Source organism: Dermacentor andersoni, chromosome 5 (genome assembly GCF_023375885.2).
Source record: "Dermacentor andersoni chromosome 5, qqDerAnde1_hic_scaffold, whole genome shotgun sequence".
NCBI lineage: Eukaryota > Metazoa > Arthropoda > Arachnida > Ixodida > Ixodidae > Dermacentor > Dermacentor andersoni.
The window spans coordinates 133,506,762-133,527,648 of record NC_092818.1 but is presented as its reverse complement, the minus strand read 5'-3'; the positions used below and the strand labels follow the sequence as shown (position 1 = coordinate 133,527,648).

Here is a 20,887-nt window from a genome sequence, read left to right as displayed (position 1 = left end):
TTGTATCCATTCTATTGACACCTGAAAATGAGTGTGTCCCTAACGTGGCCACTGCCAGTCATACAATGTAAATGATTTAAGTATGTGCCATACTTTAATCAATCAGGCTATCACATCTATAACAGTTACCTGGAACTGTTCTCTCTTAAAGCCAGTTAGATATTACCACAGTATTTATTGAAGCACCTCAAAAACTATAACCTACGTTTGCCTAAGTATAACCTAAGTTTGCCTACCTCACCTGTCCCTGTAAACTAGGTAAGTACAAAGCAATTCAACAGGAATGCTGTAATTCATGAGCATGGCTGAGCAGTTGTGCCAATCCATGCAAGAATGGGAGAAATTAATGAAATTAAAACATCAGGAGAGGTTAAAGCAAATGTGCTTTCATCTAGATGCGTTCGTCTCCTATAGAGCTATTCCTGTCATACTATGAATTACTAACTAGCCTATGCTTTAATATTAATTCCATATATCCATCTCCACTGCAATATACATATTGGGATAGTAGTGCGTACAGCCTTTTATTTGAACTGAGAAACCTGGTGAAAACACAGTGCAGCCCATGAGGATGGTCATGCATGCATGCGTAAGAGAAAATACATGGCTGATGACACTACAGAAAAGGAAGTGCATAGCAAATGCTTTATCTCTATTTTTTGGCACATACAGGGTTTCTTTTTTAAACCGTACAGATTATTTTATAATGAGGGCAGCAAATGTGGCATTTCTTGCAGATGAGTTCCTATGTGAGGCGGGCATATTTTGCTGCTGATAATGTGAGCATCAGAAGACTAATTAAAAAAAAATTATTACTGCATAAATGGCAAAGTTGAAATCAGTGACATATTTATGCACACCTAATTCAAGATATTCATCATCAGATTCCAAAGCTTAATCGAGGCAATATCGAGATTGAGCACGGCCCGCTGCGCGTCAGACTGCAACGGCCAGTAAAGACATGTAATATGTTCTAATACCCTCTTATGTAATACCCCCGTGTGGGTTCTTTAAGGAAATAAATAAAGAAAGAAGTGTGGGTGAAGTTCGAATGATAGCATGCCGCGGAAAGTCGTGACCCGTCACACTGACACACATGCTTGCCAGGCAAAGCGCGACGTCAGTAGTTGCCGCCACTGGCCGAGACGACACGTTCGGTTTCTAACTTCCTCGCGCTTGTCGTCACGGGGCGTTTTGGTTTGATATGATGGCGGGGCCGCCCTTCCTGTGCTCCCGCAGAGCTCGGTTTCGATATTGCCTGGATTTGCCGTAGAAATATCTCGAATTACTAGGCGACTTTCAAGATCAAAAAGAAGAAAAAAAGAGGCTCCGTTATGAATGCAACTGCCATCAAGTTCGCCATTTAAGCAACAGCTCTTCCAAGGCACTAATAAAAAGCTTATATTTTTGTGAATTGTTGTCTGACGCTCGCGCTATTATGCGCGCCTCCGCAGCCGCGCTGTTCGTCCTTCGAATACTTTTGTCGCACGTCGGCACTTTACCAGGCATTCTAACATTAGCTTTGCATTGCGTTTTTTGGGGCAGATCGCTACAACCCGAGCACCCCGCAAAAGTAGGCGGGACGCCCCTGGGACGACCTGTGCCCCCACAAAAATTCCGACCGTATTGCGAGTACGGTTGAGCCGGGCGTCAATCCGGCTCGTTATTTTCCTTACTCATTAGTTTAAGGCACGAAGAGTAAATGGTCGAACGTATGCAACTCACTATTGAAAGCCCTGCTAAATGCACAAGTTGCGCATTGTATTTTCTGAATGTTTATTTCTACAAATCAAGTACGTGTTCATTTATTTTAAGCTTTTCTGCTTTATAATTTTTGTGGCCCTATATCTTTTAATAAATATCTTATTTAGAACTTATTTTAACAAAATCAATGAGAATGCCCGTATTAAAAACGTGTTACAATTCGACCGCAGTCGCTTCATTTGTCTTAAGATGTTGCTTGGCTCGGCTGTAAAAAAGACCTTTTAGACTAAAAAAGAAAATGTTAATTATGGCGAACATAACATATATCTGGCTGTTTCAATTGATTTCAGCAAATTTTGCATACAAAAGCATGGCTTATGAGGTTTGAAAATGAGTTATTGTTGATTCGAACCAAACTCTGTGGTTCGAACCATATACTCTACGTGTGGCGCTTGTCATCCTCCCCATTCAGAATAGCCTCTAATGTCCATACTCTGTAGTGCTGTCACTATTTCGCGCCTTCCGTATACTTTTTTGCCGTGGAGTTTGTTTCTGCTGTTGTTTCTGCTTCAGAAGTTTCTGAATAGTTTGAAACGCTGAGAGCTATGGTTCCAGCCACGTAGTTAACAGGTCTGAGCACGCGTAGCCATTGCGTTGCTCCGGTAGAGACGTAAACGGCTAGGCAGTTTGCTTGTGGTTTGCTGTCATGTATTTTCTGGCAGCTACGCGCAAGATAGGCGATCGGCACTACTGAAGAGGTTTTTGCAAACACAAGCGCCGTCCAGGATTTCGGAAAGTGCAGCGACATGGTGCAGTGCTGCGTACCGTTTTGCAAGTCGACACCAGGCCCATCAAAGACTTGCTCGTTTCACGAGTTTCCCGTCACGATGGTTCGTTTCGAATGGCTACGACGGATCGCCCGCAAAGCCACTGGTAATACATAGGGCACCGCCGCCTCGCACTTGGTCTCGCACACGTGTGGCGTGTCGTTGCTTATTTTCCCGTAGTCAAACGACAAGTGCTGCGACAATTCGTTTGCTATTCTTTCATTGTGTGACAGCGCATACAGCATGAGTGTTTCGATACTGTCTCTGTGCATTTGAAATGAGGTTCCGAATTTAAATGGGTGTGTCTAATTAATGCGGCTAGCATTACTAACCCCAAGTTCGTGTGCTGCGATCCAACCGCTATCACATGACAACTTGAGCCACTGGTTGTGTGCCCCATTTTTGGCATGTACCTCAGCACGTGCATGTACACGAATAAACAACCAAGATAACAACAAATCCAGCGGTACTGGTTATGTGCCAATGAATACGTGCCGCAGTGGAAGACTTGGATGACCGAGTATGTGGCACTGGTTATGTGCATATTATTGGCTAATGCTCAGAAATGGGTACGTACTTACCCGAATAGACAAACAGAACAAGATCATTCTGTGGCACTGAATATGTGACCGAGTAGACAACTTAATTGGGCCCCTGAGTACGTGCCGCTGGATGCGTGCCCATTCTTCGCGATTCCACAGAATGGATATGTACCCAAATAGACGAGCAGGGTAATGAGCAAAAAGTGAAATCAGCTACAGAAGCAACTGAGTCTGCAAAAAGAATTGAAGTTAACAAACTTGGACTTGGGCATGCATTAAATGAGGTTGATTCTCCTTGCCTCTTGTCCTGTTTGAGAGTGCACTGAGTGAGGAGTGCTGAGCGTCAAAGTGAAGAAGTCTGCAACAGAGAAACGCATAAAAGTACATTTCATTTGTGTAATTTTGTACAAGAATTTCCATCATTAGCATTTTATCTTGCATAGCATTTGCACAAGCATCACTAAAAGCTTTGCTCAACACAGATTATCACGTAAGCATGCGATCTGTGCAGTTGGTAACGAACCTGAAGCAATCAAAATTTCGGAATGACCACTACAGATTGTAAAAAGGTGTCTTCAGCAATATGGCGTGTCACTACATTGCTTGAATGCTAGTCACAACGTCTACAGCCACTGTGAGATGAGTTCTGGAGGAATTTTATGCATTGTTATGGTGCATTTGGACAGGACCGATCGCACAAGAGAGAGATGAAGAGGAAGTGGTAGACTGCATACTGGAGCTGTGACCTTTGCACCAGCCTGTGCTTCGTAAATAGTTATACCTACGTTTGTGCGTCGGGCTTCCTCTTTGTAATATTTGGTGGAGTTGCGGTGTAAGGACTCGGAACGGAGATTCGCCCTGGCCGCCGCTTTGGTAATTCACCAATGTCGCAGGAGATGGTGCCTAGTTCAGCAACGCCCACGTCGACTCTCGTACTCACACATCCGTGTGCTCCAGGAACCTTCTGCGGCACTGATGGCGCCGACGTCGACGACTGGCTGGAGATGTATGAGCGGGTGAGCAGTCACAACACATAGGATCCCACATTGATGCTGGTGAACATGATCTTTTACTTGGCGGGAACAGCACGAGTGTGGTTTCAATATCACGAAACAGAACTTAGTGAATGGGACATCTGCAAGCAGAAGCTGCGAGATCTCTTTGGAAAGCCACTGGGTCGGAAGGTCATCAGCAAGAAAGAGTTGGCATCACTAGTTCAAATTTCCACTGAGGGTTACGTCACCATATACAAGACGTGCTGGTGCTCTGCCACAAGGCCGATACTGAAATGCCTGAGTCTGAAAAAGTCGGGCATGTCTTAAAAGGCATTGCCAATGACGCCTTCAACCTACTGATCTGTAAGAACTGTACTTCGATTAATGAGGTTATAACGAAGTGCAAGCATTTCGAGCTGGTGAAAAGCCATTGTATCTACCAGTCATTTGTACGGCTTCCCAATAAGGCTGCAACATCATCTTGTGAAGACCGACAGGATTCTCCTGCGCGGCAGTAGCAGAAGCCGTCAGAGCAGCTGACGTAGATTGTGTGCCATGAGCTGGAAGCCATCTGTGCTGCAGCTCTGTACCCACCTGTCAATGATGCATGTGCTCCTGTGGTCCCCCTTGTTCAGGCTATTGTGTGCCAAGAACTCTCCAATGTCGGCTTACAATCAGTTTGCACCGTGGCCAGTTCCCAACCGACCGAACATCCTTTGCTCATGCATAACCAAAACCAATGGGTCCCTCGAAGTTCTCGCAACATGTATATAACTTTGACAGTGTGGTATAACGCTGCCTTGTATATAACTTTGATAGCATGTGCTTCCCATCTGTTCCTGACGGTGACTATGTGGTGACTTCTAATCTCAATGTGCTCCTGCTGCACACAGTTGCGTGCCTCATATCATTGTGACTATTGTCGACAACTTCAGTGCTACTGTTATCGGTAGCACTGAAGTGCACTGATTGGCCACCTTATCAGTGCTACTGGTATACATCCTGATCCTGATAAGATTCACGCAGTCAGGAACTTTCCTGTACCCTGCTCAGCAAAAGATGTGTGCAACCTTGTGGGCTTAAGCTCCTATTTTCGTCGGTTTGTTAAAAATGTTGCGGATATTGCCTGGCCACTGACGACCTTCTCAAGAAAGACACGGTGTTCTTTTGGGGCCGCCAACAAGCCGACGCCTTCGACACCATCATCCGCTTGTTAACGCCTCTGATACTAGGCCACTTTGGTCCATCTGCACCAACTCAAGTTTGCACAGACACCAGTGGCCATGGCATAGGTGCTGTCCTCACCCAACAGCAAAAAGGAGTCGAGCGCGTCTTTGCCTATGCTAGTCGCCTCTTGTCCTTTTCAGAGCGCAATTTTTCTTTCACCGAGCACGGGTGCCTTGCTCTGCTGTGGGCAGTGGCTAAATTTCGCCCTTACTTGTTTGGCTGCGCATTTTCTGTCATCACAGACTACTATGCCCTGTGCTGGCTATCATCACTGAAAGACCCAACTGGCCGCCTTGGTCGCTGGGCACTCAGACTTAGGAGTATTCTTTCATTGTGATGTTGAAGTCCAGCCGTTTACATCTGGACGCCGACTGCTTGTCTCGTCATCCCGTTGATCCTCCTGACAACGAAGAACAGTATGCCAACACTTGCCTTCTGGCCCTTTCAGACTTTCATGACATTGTTACTGAGCAGATAAAGGACAACTCTCTATGGTTAATAATCGAGCGCTTGACTTCAGGACAATCAGATTGCTCCACCAGAATGTTTGTGCTCCATGACGACATTCTTTATCGGTGCAACATCAGCTCTGATGGACCAGATTTGCTGCTAGTTGTCCCTAGTCATCTCCATTCTACTGTTCTTTCTGAGCTCCATGACGCACCCACTGCCAGGCACCTTGGCACTTCCCGCACTTGCGACAGAGTTCGATGTTGCTTCTTCTGGCCAGGCCTTTACCGTTCTGTGCAACATTACATTGTGGCTTGCCACTCCTGCCAGCGTTGAAAGAGGCCATGTGCGCAACCTGCTTGCCACCTTCATCCAATCAGTGTTCCTACAGAGCCTTTCTTCCATGTTGGCATGGGCCTTCTTGGCCCCTTCCCCACATTAATAAAAGGGAACAAGTGGATAGCCGTTGCAACAGACTATGCGACCCACTATGCTATTACAGGTACCCTGCCCACCAGCTGTGCTACAGATGTAGCAGACTTTTTTCTTCAGGACGTAATTCTTCACCATGGCGCGCCAAGGCAGCTGCTGACAGATTGTGGCTGCTATTTCCTGTCCCAAGTTGAAGACGTCATCGTACCTTGCTGGTGAAGCAGCGCACTGACACGTACACGGTGTGAAGACACAAGAATACACGACACTCACTGCACTCGCAACTATTTTATTTCAGAATGCATACTTCATATTTATATATGATGGTTATTTATATATATGATGATTAATCATCAACTAGCCCAACTTTCCACACTGTTGAAGACATACTTCGTTCCTGCTTCACCAAACACAAGCTCGCAACCGCATATCACCCACAAATGAACGGACTGGTTCAACGACTAAATCGCACCCTTACAAAGATGTTGTCTATGTACGTTTAAGCAGATCATCGTGATTGGGACAGCGCTTTGCCCTACGTGACATTTCCATACAATTTGTCACGTCAGGATACCACCAGTTTCTTGCCTTTTTACCTCTTGTTTGGTCGCCATACCATTCTGCATTTTGACACCCTGCTACCTTCGGTGTCGCAACACACCATGGAATACGCTACATGTGCATGTAGCACTGGTAGCACAGTGCCTGTGTGAAAAATGAAATGGATCAACTACCATAGCTGTGTTTATTAGGAGGCTTTAGCTTTTGTGTACGCAAATCGGTTTGGGTACCCAGAATACCTTTGCGTATGCAGTGTGCCACACTCGGCTTGCATGCTTTTGTATACCTTTTTGTGTAGTTGTAAGCCCAGTGGCTTGCATCCCCTAATTTTGCATATACAAAATCTAAAGCTTCCTATTGTATGGCTCAAGAAGGTTGCACAAACTGGAACGATATCCACCTAATACCAGCAAATGCAAAACACTCCCCGTAAATTGACCCTTCGCATGCATTGCATTATGTCTGCAAGCACATTCGTATATGTTTTACTTACTCCATGAAAGTATACTGCTTTGTCTCTCTTTCAGCACATTTAAGAACGATGTCCTGGTTGTCAGCAAAGAAATTGTGCTGCTGTTTCTCTTTGTTTATGTTGTTCCTCCATTCAATTTAATCACAAAAAACTATTGGCTATGAAAAGGGGATACCGAAGCACCGTGCACGCACTTGTAGTAAGCAATGCAAAATGACCACATTCAAAATAGCTGATGGCTTTCATGTGGCTGGTTGAAGTGGAGCTTTTCTGATAATTCTACCTGGTGGGCATGAGTGCAGGCACAAGCAACGAGCCATGGCGGCCAAGTGATCGAAGCAAAGTATGCAGCCTGCATTTCCGTGAGGAGGACTTCCGCCGGGACCTCAAAAAGCGGCGTCTCCTTCCGAATGCCGTGCCATCCATATTCCCAGGATACCCCCCCGAGATGCAGCAGACACGTCGCCTGTCATCGCCGCAAAAGAGCAAGAGTCCTGTGCGCAAGGATGTGCCGCAGCAGCTGGCAAAAAGTTCGGGGACTGAGGAACGTGTCGCTAAGTCACGGCGGGGACGCAAGAGAATACGGTGAGTTTGGGAAATGGCTTGTGGTACGGATAAATACTAAAGCCATTATCAAGGGTTATTTTCTTTCCTTTCTTTCTGCTATTGTGTGCCCCACTGCGTGTACAGGCAGGCCGAAACGAAACGTCAATGGGAAGAGATGGAGTAGAGCACATTTCATGCAGAGTTATACTTGAAATTGCAATTTGCAGTGTTCAATGTGCAATGTGGTATTGCAATAAATAGATGCTAAGCACTCTCTAGTCCTAAAGCTCATGCTCCTTGAATGAATCACATTGGTCTTTGAAACAGTGGCTAGTGTGGGAACAAAAATGGGTGAATTCGGTTTTCTTTTTGTTTGTTTGTTTGTTTGTTTGTTCTATTCTGATTCACCTGTACATTGTGAAGCATTCTGAATAGTGACAACTCATTTTGGGAGCATAATTAAAGGGTAATGGCTTGAGACTTATGTGGTATGTTGATGTAAACAGGGCCTGCTGATGTCTTGTGTTCAATACTGAGGTCACACTGTCCATTTGACTCTCTCTTTAGGTTGGCGAGTGCTACATCAAGCATTTTGACAGAGAATGCTCAAGGAACAGGTGAAGTCTCGAGTGCTGTGGATCAGCACAAAGCAGAGGAGCTAGCATCAGGCAATATAGTGACTGCCACCTCATTGACTGCTACTAACAGGAAATCGAAAAGAGTTGCTCAGAATTCACAATCCAGAGCGGTGCACACAAAAGGTGTCGGGATTTCAGAGCCAGTCCAGGGGTTGGTGGTGTCTTCTGCTTCTGTGCCAACTGCTTCAGCTGTTATGGGACAGCACATCCAAAGTGTGCCTTCGGCATCGAGTGCAGTGCCTTGTACAGAGAAGCCAGTTGCAGATGCACCCACATCAAAGGTGGTTGATCAAGAGGGAATCGCAGGTAAAATGGTGACACAGGATAAGTTGGCACACTCGGGTGTGACCACTGGTGTCACACCGGCGTCGCCACCAATTGTGACCTCCACGAGCACACCACCAGCATGTGCAACATCAAGGCCGGCAGTGGAGCCTGGGAAACGTTTGGTGCGATTGGCAGACAGTTCCACAGCCAGAATGCCTTCCTGTAAGCGAAAACTGGTGGCAGTTGTGCCTCCAGGTGTTAAACCGGAAGCACTGAAACGATTGTTGCTGAGTTCCAAGCTCTTATCAAATGCTGTATCAAGTTGTGCAACCCCGCTAACAAGCAGGTCAGTGAATGCGAGTGAAAGCAAGATAGTGGCAACGTGCTCATCAGCAGCTACTACTGACACAGTAAAACCAGTCTGTTTGAAGACACCGAAGCACGCAGTGATAGCAAGCAGAGTGGTGAATGCGAGAAGGTCTTCAAGTGGTGTTACACCTGTGGTAGAGCGAGTTGCTGCATGTAAGGCAGCTCAATCGAGTTCTCTTATGACTGCGAAGTGTTTAGGCAGGTCGAGGCATTCAGTGAGTTCATACCTAACATCTGCTGGCAGTTCGAAGGCCCTGAGCCAGCTCTTGACTCCTGACAAGATGGTAACTGCAAGCCATCCAGAAACAGGTGGCAAGCTCCATGTGCGTACGGTGGCGTCACAGACACGGCTCAATAGGCCACGGCTGCGGCACTTGTGTCAGCGTCTCAAGACGCTACAGCGAAAGTGTCTCAAGCTGCAGACCCACAAGCGACACCTACAACAGGAGCTGTCTTCTGCACGACAGGAGGCCAAGCGTGCCCAGACCCTCATCAAGGAGCTGCGCCTCACCCAGTTCCAGGTAAGATAACAAAAATGGATGTTGTCACGTTGTAGTAGTGTTTCCAGAAAAACACTCTTTCGAACTGTCACCTTAGAAGTTTCCCAACTCTTGTTCTTTGGGTAGTGCAGATAACATTGATACCCATTTAGCAAAATCTGAGGAACCAACTTTCTGCAGACTTTTCCAGAAAATTAAGTTAAGGAAGCTTGCATAAATTTAGAACCAAACTAAATTACAAAAAAGTTAATGTTTGAAGTAAGCACATAAATATACATATATGTACACATTCTCAGCAGCATGACTTGAAGAATAAAGATGTAAAAACATTTTTTGCTCTGATGACCCAACCCCTAGGGGCCCGAAACACTTTTTCAACATAGTAAGAAAACCTTGCCAATCTGCCGTAAACGCTTCTGTGAACATGTGAGACGAATATTACTGCACTGCATGCAGCAAGGAATTTAAAATCTGCTGTCAAACACAGGGAAAAATCGCTTGCTCTTGCTTTTGTAATATTGTCATGCAGCATCACCGAAAGCAGCTGGCCCGCCAACGCTATTGGCTGATTTCGTGATCGCAAGAGCATTCTCAGTAATACATAATTGCTAATTTTTTACTTAAATAAATGAAGAATGTATATATTTGCGATCACAAAAAGACCGGAACATCATTAATTTTTTTTGCACTTTGCGTAGTTGCGTCTGCTGCACGTGGCCTCTCAATGTTTAGCCAGGGCTTTGCCCCTTTTGTCTTCTCTGCTTTGTAGCTTCTAGCACGCTAGCGAAGACGAAAAGAGACAGAAAGCCAAGTATCGGTGCAGTAACTCCACTTATAGTTGAAGCATTCAAAAACTTTTTGTAGCATGGGATTCATGAGATGACAGCCTTTAATTGTGAGGCCATCTACGATTAGCTAGAAAAGAGTTCAGGACCCCTTCAAATGCTGCCTCAAGTGTGAGCCAAGAATTTAGCTCATTGTGCTAACTTTGTCCATGAAGACAAGCAATACTGAAAGCACACCAACACCGGCAAGCACAGTCATTGGTCCTTATATCTGAACTTGCTGGTCAAGTCTGTCTGCAGTTTATACATGTGTCACTAATATTCCAATGTAATTGCTGGTGCTTGCATATGTACAACACTGTTAACCTGCCTGCCAACACCTAAACTATTTCTAAGTTTTGCATAATTTCTGTCTTGCAAGGTGTGGATGTGAAGAACATGGCAGGCAGGCACGGAAAGCAAGTGGCCTGGTGCAAAAATTTTGTGGTGTTCTTTACATCCACATTGTATGAAACAAAAAGGTTTTCAATATTTTTAGAGTTGCATACACTGTGTAGGCAAAAAGGTAACTCTTTTTATGTAGCTGTTGATTGTAGTGAAATAAGTTCCGAGTTCTGTAGGTACTTATTTAAATCATTAAAGATAATGTAAGTGTATGTTGCGATGTGGTGCTGCTGGTTTTGCTTGAGTGCAGCATAGAATTTTTGTTAAAGGCTGCAGGAACATGTCACTGTGATGTGGGTGCCACCTTCACATGGAAGCAGGCAAAAGAATACAACCCCCATGTTTTCCTTGGCTTCATTATCTGTTGGCTTCATATGGCTTGTGACTACAAAAAATCGGACCCTTTGGTCCCCCCCCCCCCCCTTCCTCTTTTGTCATTTATTGCATAGTGAGGGTCTTGGCTCCAGCAGGTTTGATGCCATTAGGCAGCACATGAGGGTTTATTGGCAAGCTGTGTGCTCTGAAATATAACATACTAGTACATGAAGCCAGCACTCAAACGGATGTGCTACATCTGCCACTATGACCATAAGTGGCTCTGTTAACACTTCCAGGGTCAGATCTTCTACACGTAGATAAATGCCAAAGGATGTGAACGTGAGAACAGCTGTCATCGTAGCTCAAAGGTGGAGCATCACACGCATAATATGGTGGATATGGGTTTGGCTCCACCGGCAGCAAGTTGTTTTTTCATCCATTTTCATTTTCCTTGACTTTTCCATTTCTATATCGTAACTTAAAACAAATCATGTACGTGTGAGACAAAGAGGAAATGCTGTGGTGAGAAATAGCTAGATACATTTGTTCAGGAAAGAGGGCACCATGCATTCACCATACAGCAGACTCCAGATAAACAAAACTTGTTTAAACGAAATAAAGGTACCAACTTTTTGTTGGCCCCTCATAAGAGCAATGTTAACAAACTTCAATTAAATGAAACGCTTTTCCTGTGAGCTCTGCTTGAACAGAACTGGAACAAACCATACATTCTTCATGGGTGGTGAGAATGTGCTATTATACTACATAAAACACGAACTGTCCAACAACCATATGATGTAAAATGGTGATGCTGAACTGTATAAAATCCAGTCCATCAAACGATTGCGGTGGTATGGCATCAATGGCTCCTATGCGGCATTCACATTGCTTAGTTGTCACGTTCTGTGCCTCTTGATAGTGCGAGACAAAAAAGTGAGAGCTCAATGCGCTCACATTGGCTACATAAATTGGTGTCATGAAAGTTGCAAAGTGCAGTGAAGTTTCGAATGCTAAAGTCCCATTGTGACAGATGACGGACAGAGAGAAGATACATGTTGTTGGGAACGCGAGCTTTTTGAAGGATTGTATGCAGATGCGTACATCTCAACAGGAACAAATGAAAGAGGCACCGTTCTAGTGGTTCAAACGTCCCCGCGGCACCAATTTTCCTAACAGCTGCCCCATTTTGGAACAGAAGGCAGTAGAGGTTGCACGTAGTATAACGGACATTAATTAATGATGAGTGAGCAATGAGATTTGTAGCAGAATACAATAGCATTGGCTTGTTCACCGCAGTAAGATCAAAACACTCAATGCTTTTCATAAAATGATAGTCCTTGATTTTTGTGTCATTCGTTTAAACGAAACTTTGTATAAATGAAACACTTTCTTCTGTCCTTTTGAGTTCTGTTTAAGCGTCGTCTGCTGTAGTTGCTTTGTGCTTATTCCTATTCATCAGCATAGCACTCGAGCAGGTTATAACCATCTGGCAACAGTGCTGCCATTTTAGTGATCTTGTAGCTAGATTTGGCGACTTAGTCTATTAAGTGACAAACTTTTTCCATTTAGCAACCAACAACAGAACAATCTGGCACCATATTAGCAACGTGAATGTTAAGAGAGTTGCTTCAAAAACTGCTTTATAGAACATACTTCGCCTCATAGTGAAGTGCATTCTAGAAAGGTGGCACATGTACTCTGTGATCCTGATGAAGCAACTTCGCTCTGCACTGATGGAAGCTGTAGATTGTGGTTAGCTGAACCGCTTTCACATAGTGCTTACAAAATTCTTGTTTCCCCATCCTTTGCAAAGCCTGTTACAATGGGTGTTGACACTACAGTTGCTGCTGTTTCACTAATTACCTTCGATTGGTAAACATTAGCAGGCACAGCAGTAAATTAAATTAACATTTGTAATAAACTTTCTGGTCGCATCTAGGACACAGCTGATAAATAATGTGACATGTCAGCTGTAGAAAATAGTACATGTTGTGTAGTGTAGTGTTGTGTACATGATGTGATGTGCACGTAAATATTCATTCACCACTTTTGTTTCCCACGGCTTTCAGATAAATGAATTTTACACAGAGCTTTCAATTGAAACAAGAGGTGGCAATGCAGTATTCAACCTGTGTAAGGGTCACGTAATTGATATTGCTGTGATAACAACCTGAACAAGCAGGTGCCCCAGAATTTAGTTCTCTCACAGGTGCCACAAGATTTTCAGGCATAACCTCTACAAGGCACACTTTTGTGCTCAGAAAATGCAATTACCCGTATTCTCTTGAATGGTGCTGGATTTGTAACCATAGAGCCTGAAGCTAAATGCAAAATTTTCTTTATCATCCCTACTTTTGTAAATATATTAGTAAAGCTAGAGCATTGCGCAGCATGCTGGTAAATTGACTGTTCATGCATCACATGCACGAACATTGGAAGAACGTAATATGTTTCAGTAGATGTGCTACATCATGTTAGTGTCTTTTATAGTGTTCCAAACAGGCTACATTATTTAACCTCTTCAGTGTTACTGACATGCCGGTACATTTTCGTATTTCTCTCCCACCATGTTACTGACCTGATGAAATTCTGAGGACAGTACCAAGAGAGCCATCTGTGTAATTTTTTCTCATCTGCATAACGAAAAATAAATCATTTTGTCTGTTTTATAATGTCTGAGAGAACATGCCCGACACTGGAGGTGCGTCACCTTTGAAAAAAACCTATCACTGGAAGGGTTAAAGTCACTCAGCAATTTTAATGACGTTGCAGTAGAATTCAGTGATAATTTGGGGACTCCTTTGCCTTGGTTTAGCAACAGGCTAAAAAAAAATGTTGGCAACACTCTTGGAAAAGCAGGCATAGAAACAGTCTATTCAGATGTTTCTGGAAAATAAAAGTTGATTGATTGATTGATTGTTATGATATTTTTATGTGATGTGGAAGCCCATAGCTTTGTGTCAGTGTATCCCGAGTGCTTCATATGGAGAACAAGAACCATGCACATCAGCCAGCACACGTTAGCTTTTTTCAAGCAGGAATTTCTTATCAGAAAGATGTGTTGTTAATGCTACTGATGATTTGTTATGGTTTATTGTGTACATGTTCATATGTGTTTGTGTGAGGAATTTCTTTCTTTTCCCTGGTTGATTGTGTACATGTTTATATGTGTTTGTGTGAGGAATGTCTTTCTTTTCCCTTCTGAAACCAGGATTGTCACAGCTGTCTCTTTCTTTAATGTAGGAAGGAGTGACCAGTGGTGATGCCCGCTGCCTTTTCCTAGAGGAGCAGCTCCGTTGTCTGGGCCAGACCAAGCACCGGTGGCGAGAGGAGACACTGCAGTGCTGCCTCCTGTGGCACACGCTGTCCCCACGTGGCTACCGCCTCATATCTCAATCTGGGCTGCTCTTGCTGCCTAGTTGTTCCACTTTGAAGCGCCACGTTGATGCGATTGGTGATGGTGTTGCTTCGTTAAGGGAACCACCTTCTCCCACCGGAGACACAATGCCCAGCATCGAGGACATAGACGACATTCACCAGCTCCCTGACATTGTAGACTTCCATTTAACGGAGCCAGGAACGGATGCAGTATCAGATGGTGCAGGGGAGGTAGGTCCGTGTACCGATGCTGATAACACTGCTAAAGTGAATTTGTCTGCTGAGACTGCAGCGCAGGATAGTAGTGTCAGCTGTGCGAGTCCTGGCCTGCAAGCAGAAGGAACAGTATCTTCCACGGAAGATGCATCCTTGGTTGCGGGCTCAGAAAGTGCCCAGGCTTCTCCAAGCGGGAAAGACTCCTTGGCTCACCATGGCATCATGAACAGATTCAAGCTGCTTGCAGAAAATCCTTTAGCACAGGAGGGTGAGCAGGTGGTACAGGTGATTTACACGAAACCATCGGACATCTTGGATGATGTTCACGTAGTTGACAGCGTCACACCAGGTGCTAGAGATACCGCTGCTCCCACCGTATCACACCTACTTTCCTTGGCAAACAGGCTTGCTGTTCCAGAGTCTGCAGATGAACTTGTGGAAAAAAACAGTTGTGGAGACTCTAATACTGCTGAGCAAATAGATTGCTTTGAACCCACCACAGTGTTTACTGTGCCATCAAAATGGCTGACCATTGCAGCAGACAAGCCTTCCGATTGTGCACAAATTGTGACAATGCAAACAAAGAAAAAGGAAGCCGTGTTATCAACTAGCATAAAAAACAGATGTCGGCAACCAGTGGTAAAGCCAAATGTACTGTGCCACAGGCCTTCTAGGATGAAGCTAGTTTCCTCCAAGGTTAGGAAAAACGTTTCAGTAGCTGAATGTTCTGCTAACTTACACCAGTCATCAAACTCTTCTTCTTGTACAGAGTCTGCAAGTGTAGCAGAGGAAACAGCAGACTTGCTTTCAGAGGACAATCGGCCGGGAGAGCTGGTTTCCCCTCCCAAAGATCTAGCCGAGCTGTTGAACATCGTGGGTGCTGACACTAATTCTGAAAGGATGGCATCTGCAATTAATGCATGGAGTTCTGCTCAAGGCATTGTTATGAACAGTGAAACACAGCAACTTCCATCACTGGACACAAACTCTCAAGATCAAGCAGTGGAGCTGCCTGTACCGAGCTCGCCCATTGTCAGCATCGAGGGAGTAATTCCTGGCAATGAAGCACAAGTTCTGAAAATGATCTACGTAGAGCCATCTGCTCTCGAGGGTGGTTTGTACGAAACTTTTCATGAGGTGGTGCCAAAGGCCACGGCAGAGTCTTCGGGTGAGGGAAATCAGGTTTTTCAGATACTCTATGTTTGCACTCCAGCAAATGCGGAAGCAGGTCAATGATGAGTGTTCAGCAACTTAGCATATGTTGCAGGTGTTGTGTACAAGCATACATAACATAACATGTACATAACACTTAGTGCTTGTGTTTTCCATCCTAGCTTTGTCCTAACCACGTTAGGATACCAGCTATAGATGTGTCATCTTAAGAGAGAGAGAATAGAGGAAGGCAGGAAAGTCAACTAGATGTGCATTCAGCTAGCTACCCTGTAGAAGGGGGAGGGAAGAAAGAAAGGAGAGAAAACACTCAGGGTGTGTCCTTCCGGAGGTTCACATATAAGCTAGTCAGTCAGTCGCTGAGGTCTGTGACTTCGGGAACTGCTGCACTGCACAAGTCGCTTTCTGAGCTTGCTATGCATCTGGCCAAGGTCTAAGGACCTCTGTCACTAAGAATGATCGTGAATCCAAGTAATATAGCGCGGTATAGAGATGAAGCCGCTAGTCATCATAGGGGACAGTTGCAGACAAGATTTTTTTAGACTTCTCACACTTGCTATCGTCGCATGAAGGTGTTCCATCCATCCGAACCTTTCAAGATTGTCTTAGCCTTTCTTTAACAGCGGCACTCGGTTGTTTTCTATTGTCATTAAACAAGTGCTGACGTGATGTTTTGACTTGTCATATTTTCACGTTCAATGAAGTTCAGAACACTCAACTCTATAAAGAAATACTTCCAAGCGTTAGAGCAGCCTAAAGAATTTGCTATAATACTTGTTCCTAAGAACCAGATTTGGTATCGGTGCCCAGGTGGTGGATGGGTCTTGGTCATGATGTCATGATATACTGTCTTGTCCCATTCCTGCATTCGCGGTGGCTGCTGCACATCAGCGCCGCTAGAAAAAACGTGGAGCACTTTTGTTTATTTTCTTTCGTGAGCAACCTTGCGCAATGAGCAAATTGCACAACATGTCAGCAAATTTTTCTCTGCATCGTGATAACATCAATGCCGCCAGGTCCACCATTTTGAGAGCAACTTCGGTATCAAATTAGAATGTCTTATTGTTTCACAACCTTCGAAGTTGCGAGGTGTCATCTGTTTAAGTGCAAGGAGCGTGTAGAAGGGTCTGTACGATTTTGAAAATATGTGTCCATAATCCTTCAACATGGGTGCAAACATGCAGTGAAGCCAAGTATAGCAAGCATGATATTGATAAAAGGATTTGTTTATAGTAGTTTAGCGTCTGCAGCAAGCAAACTTCTCAAAAAAAGGTGGAAGTGGAATCTTTGCTTGCATCGATACCCTGGCTTAGGAATGACAGAAATGCCTAGGATTATACGGTCGAACCTGGATATATTGAGCCCACATATAACGAATTATTGTATATATCGAGCAGCTGTAAAATCACTTTAAAAATCATTGTATAAAATTTTTATTTTATACATCGAATTACAGTTAAACCTCGATATAACGAAGTTGGTAAAATTGGCAGCTTGCTTCGTTATATCGAAATTTCATTCTATTGGAATTCAACCCTTCATGCAAATAAGTACAGTCACCGTTCGATTTTTCTTACGCGTAAAGGGCCGCAAATTTTTCCAAATTATTGGGCGATCGAAAAAATCAAATTTTAAGGAGAAAACAATTCATTTTAATAAATATGGGAGTCGGCGACAAATGATACGATTTAGTGCGACATACGTCGACAATATTTTCTCGGCGCTATTAATTAAGCGAAGCCAGCCACGTTTTCGTGTGCACTCTGCCCCCGCGTCTGATAGCATTGGCCGCACTGGGACGACGCTATCGGGAAAAACGCCGTCATAGGGGAGCGAATGCTTCGTCTGCCTCTCGCTCCAACGGGTCACTGAAACTCGAGATTATGCAACATCCAATACTAAATGCACGGTAAGACAGCTTACATGGTGCAACGTCGTCTCGGCACGCCTACTCTTTGCATATGCGGCAGATTACCTCTAAAGCAGGATGCACAGCTGCGTATGCGCCCAGCCGCACTTACAGCCCTGCCAAACCACGGAGAAGCGCACCAACTTACCCCCCCCCCCCCCCCCCCCCCCCCCGACCCCTGACACACGCTTGATCGCATTACCAGGACCTCGCTCTCCTCCCTCTCTTTCCGTTTGCTTGCGCGGGAAGGCGGCACTTGTGAAGCCATTATCTTGTCTCACCCTTGCACACTTTCACTCGCACGTAAAGCCCACAGTGTGGGAGTGCGATAAGATCTTTTCGCGCTTGGACTTTATACAGCACACAATGCGGCTCCATTTGGGCCGCCGCTCTTGTAGCGCAGCCCGCGATTTTAGAGATACGTTTGCAAGCAGCCGCTTGTAATTTAATCATCTGACAATCTGCATTGGCGTAAGTTTCCACTTGTTATAGAGTTTTAGAATAGGGGCCCCAATGAGCTTTGTGGGTGTTAGCTTTGGGGCACGCAGAAGTGAAGAAATTTAAAATGGGGCTTTACATTTTCAGATAGCGTCTTGCACTTGCAGCACCACTTTGGCATCAAAGAATAGCTGTTGTAAACATAAAAATAAAATATACCATTTTATAATAAGAGTAATTTTGACTTCTATGTTTTCACGTTTAATTACAATTTGGAGGTTATTCTATTAGCAGCAATAAATTTGTTGCACTTAGTGTTAAGTAACCAACTTTACGTGCTTTCACCATCCAAGTTAAGCCGTGTTAGGCCTACGAGTCATAAAATTGACAATCGAATTAGGAATCAGCGGCGTCTAATGAATTAATCTTCATTACACACGTTATCGAGAGAAAGCGATAACCGCGGTCACTTCTCCTAGCTTACAAACTTCATGTGTTACCTTGAATCGAGCCCTGTTTGGTGCTAGCTTAGAGCTGTCGCTTTGATGGGTGCCGCCATGTTTGGCGACGCAAAGCTTTTGGTGCAGCTTTAGGGGCTCCTGCTAATCAGTGAAACAGCGTGCTTGATGCACAACCCAAACACAGTTTGTATATCTCGCATGCGCAGTGGCTTCAATGCAATTTCATTGGAGCCCCAATTCTAAAACTCTCTTGTCTTGGCATTCCTTTGCGGCAGCAGTGAAATTTTGTTATACTGAAATTGCATACAAACACACTTCGTTATACTGAGGTTCTTAATACATGGTGCTATATGGACAAGAGGTTATGAAAAGTTAAATACTTTGTTATATTAAGAATTTCGTTGTTTGAATTAGGTTCGTTATGTTGAGGTTTAACTCTACCTATATCCTCCTGAGACCCGGGATGCATTTGGGTGCACAAAATTTTCCCAAGCTTTCAGTATAAATTAGTATGGTTATGAAGGTGAAAAGTGTTAAATATTTTTTCAATAGACCTGATAGTTTCAGCTCAGCGCAATGTCCAATATATTGGACACTGGGATGCTACCCGGTCTTTCTTCACCCAGCGCGCACGTAATGACGTACCACAGATATTGCGCTCAAACTCGTGTGCAAAAATATTTTAATAACTCGAAAGGCAAAGTAGTGAACAAAGTACAAAAAAAGATCATTCCTCTGCTCAACAAAAATTTTGATCTTGTGTTCGCTTCCTGTGGGCAATTTCAAAACACCTGTTTGTCCTTGGTGATGCTGAAGAAGAGCCAACATTTGGTGGAAAAGAACTTTGTTTTCATGTCGCAGCCCTGTACTCTGCAACGGGCAGCGTTTGCTGGGTCTGCCAGCATTTAGCAGTGGGTAGTGCTCTTTTCTTGGGGTTCTCGAGGAGACAGTCGAGCCTGCTTTGATGGTGGATGCCACTCGGCTTCGTTGTCACTCTCCATTTCATCCTGCTTCTTCCCTTGAGCCACGAGAGTCTCAGCAACAGATTGGTGGAACTGCATATCTTTGAGTATATATTTCCGCTGTTTCTTTAGGGAGCATATGCCCCGCGTGTTCTGCACCCAGGAGTTGTTGAGGGAAATGTCGAAGAGGTGAAAGATGGCTCTGATTGTCCACTTGTTGGCGCCTGCTTTTATCCTGTAGTAACTTATCATTCGGTCTGCCTTGCCAACACCGCCCATGTTGACGTTGTACATGCGAACAATGTCTGCTAGAGGGATATCGATATGTTTTTTCCCTTACGAGACCAGCTGCGACCGTAGGTGTCTTGCGGGTCCAAGCCATGGATTGAAAAAATAAGTTATCGGCTTGATTCATCAGACACGCGAGGCCGGTCCCCTGAAGAAAAAAAGAGACTCCATTTCGTCCACAAGGCGCTAAATGCCAACAGTACTCGCCTGCTGTTCATAACAAGGCCATCGCAAAAGCGCGGTAAGAATAACCAGGTTGAGTCCTAGCGTCCATCCAACGTAATGGACACGCGAAATCAAAGGAAGTGTAAAAAAAAAGTAAGCACGCGAACAGTTCGAATTTCGTATTGTGCGCATACGCTGTTGTATTAACTTTAATATAAAATCAAAGATATGCCCTAAAAGCAGGTAGAAATATGAGAAACAGTGCTTACATCTCCGGCAGCTGCCGTAAAACGCCGCGCCACTGAATGCCGCCATTGTGGAATTGTTTCGGTGGGAATTTGAACGATGTATTTTCATCAATGCTGCTTAGATGGCGCAAGCAGGTGTCCAATAAGTTGGACAGCGCGGTTTTATGAGGATGAAAGCCTTGTCACAGGAGTGCTGTGTCATATCGCAATGTCCAATATATTGGACAAATCCCCATAGCGGGGTCATATACCTATATATTGAACTCTATTGTGCTACCCTTCAGGCTCGATGTATTCGGGTTCGACTCTACAAGTTTGAGTTAGAAGAGGCAGCTTCAGCTTGGGAGCTGCCACCCAGATAAGTGGAAATGAAGAAATCATTTTGCTTGGCATCTACTGTGCTGAATTTGATGGTCTATTGCATATAAAAGGAAAAGGTATAATCTAGGTATTGACTGTAGCAGTAGGTTTTCAATTAAGGCCATAGATTCGTTTTTAATGAAAATTGTTTAAAATTGCAGAATGAAGAAAAATTGAAGCATCACGTTTACAGCTGTGTAACTCGGCAACAAGAA

General features: G+C 44.4%; 1 protein-coding gene and 1 non-coding gene across 2 annotated transcripts; one reads left to right on the top strand and one right to left on the bottom strand.

The window, feature by feature from the left end:
- Nucleotides 1–1,538: 1,538 nt before the first annotated feature.
- LOC126532546 (U12 minor spliceosomal RNA) lies at nucleotides 1,539–1,693 on the bottom strand. The gene has a single exon (XR_007599816.1). It is a non-coding gene; the product is annotated as a U12 minor spliceosomal RNA (small nuclear RNA).
- Nucleotides 1,694–2,211: 518 nt separating this feature from the next.
- LOC126531199 (uncharacterized) lies at nucleotides 2,212–16,510 on the top strand. The gene is made up of 4 exons (XM_050178628.3): nucleotides 2,212–2,637; nucleotides 7,513–7,795; nucleotides 8,324–9,551; nucleotides 14,321–16,510. The coding sequence occupies exons 1-4, from the start codon at nucleotides 2,511–2,513 to the stop codon at nucleotides 15,905–15,907; spliced, it is 3,225 nt and encodes a 1,074-aa protein (XP_050034585.1). The 5' UTR covers nucleotides 2,212–2,510; the 3' UTR covers nucleotides 15,908–16,510.
- Nucleotides 16,511–20,887: the final 4,377 nt, after the last annotated feature.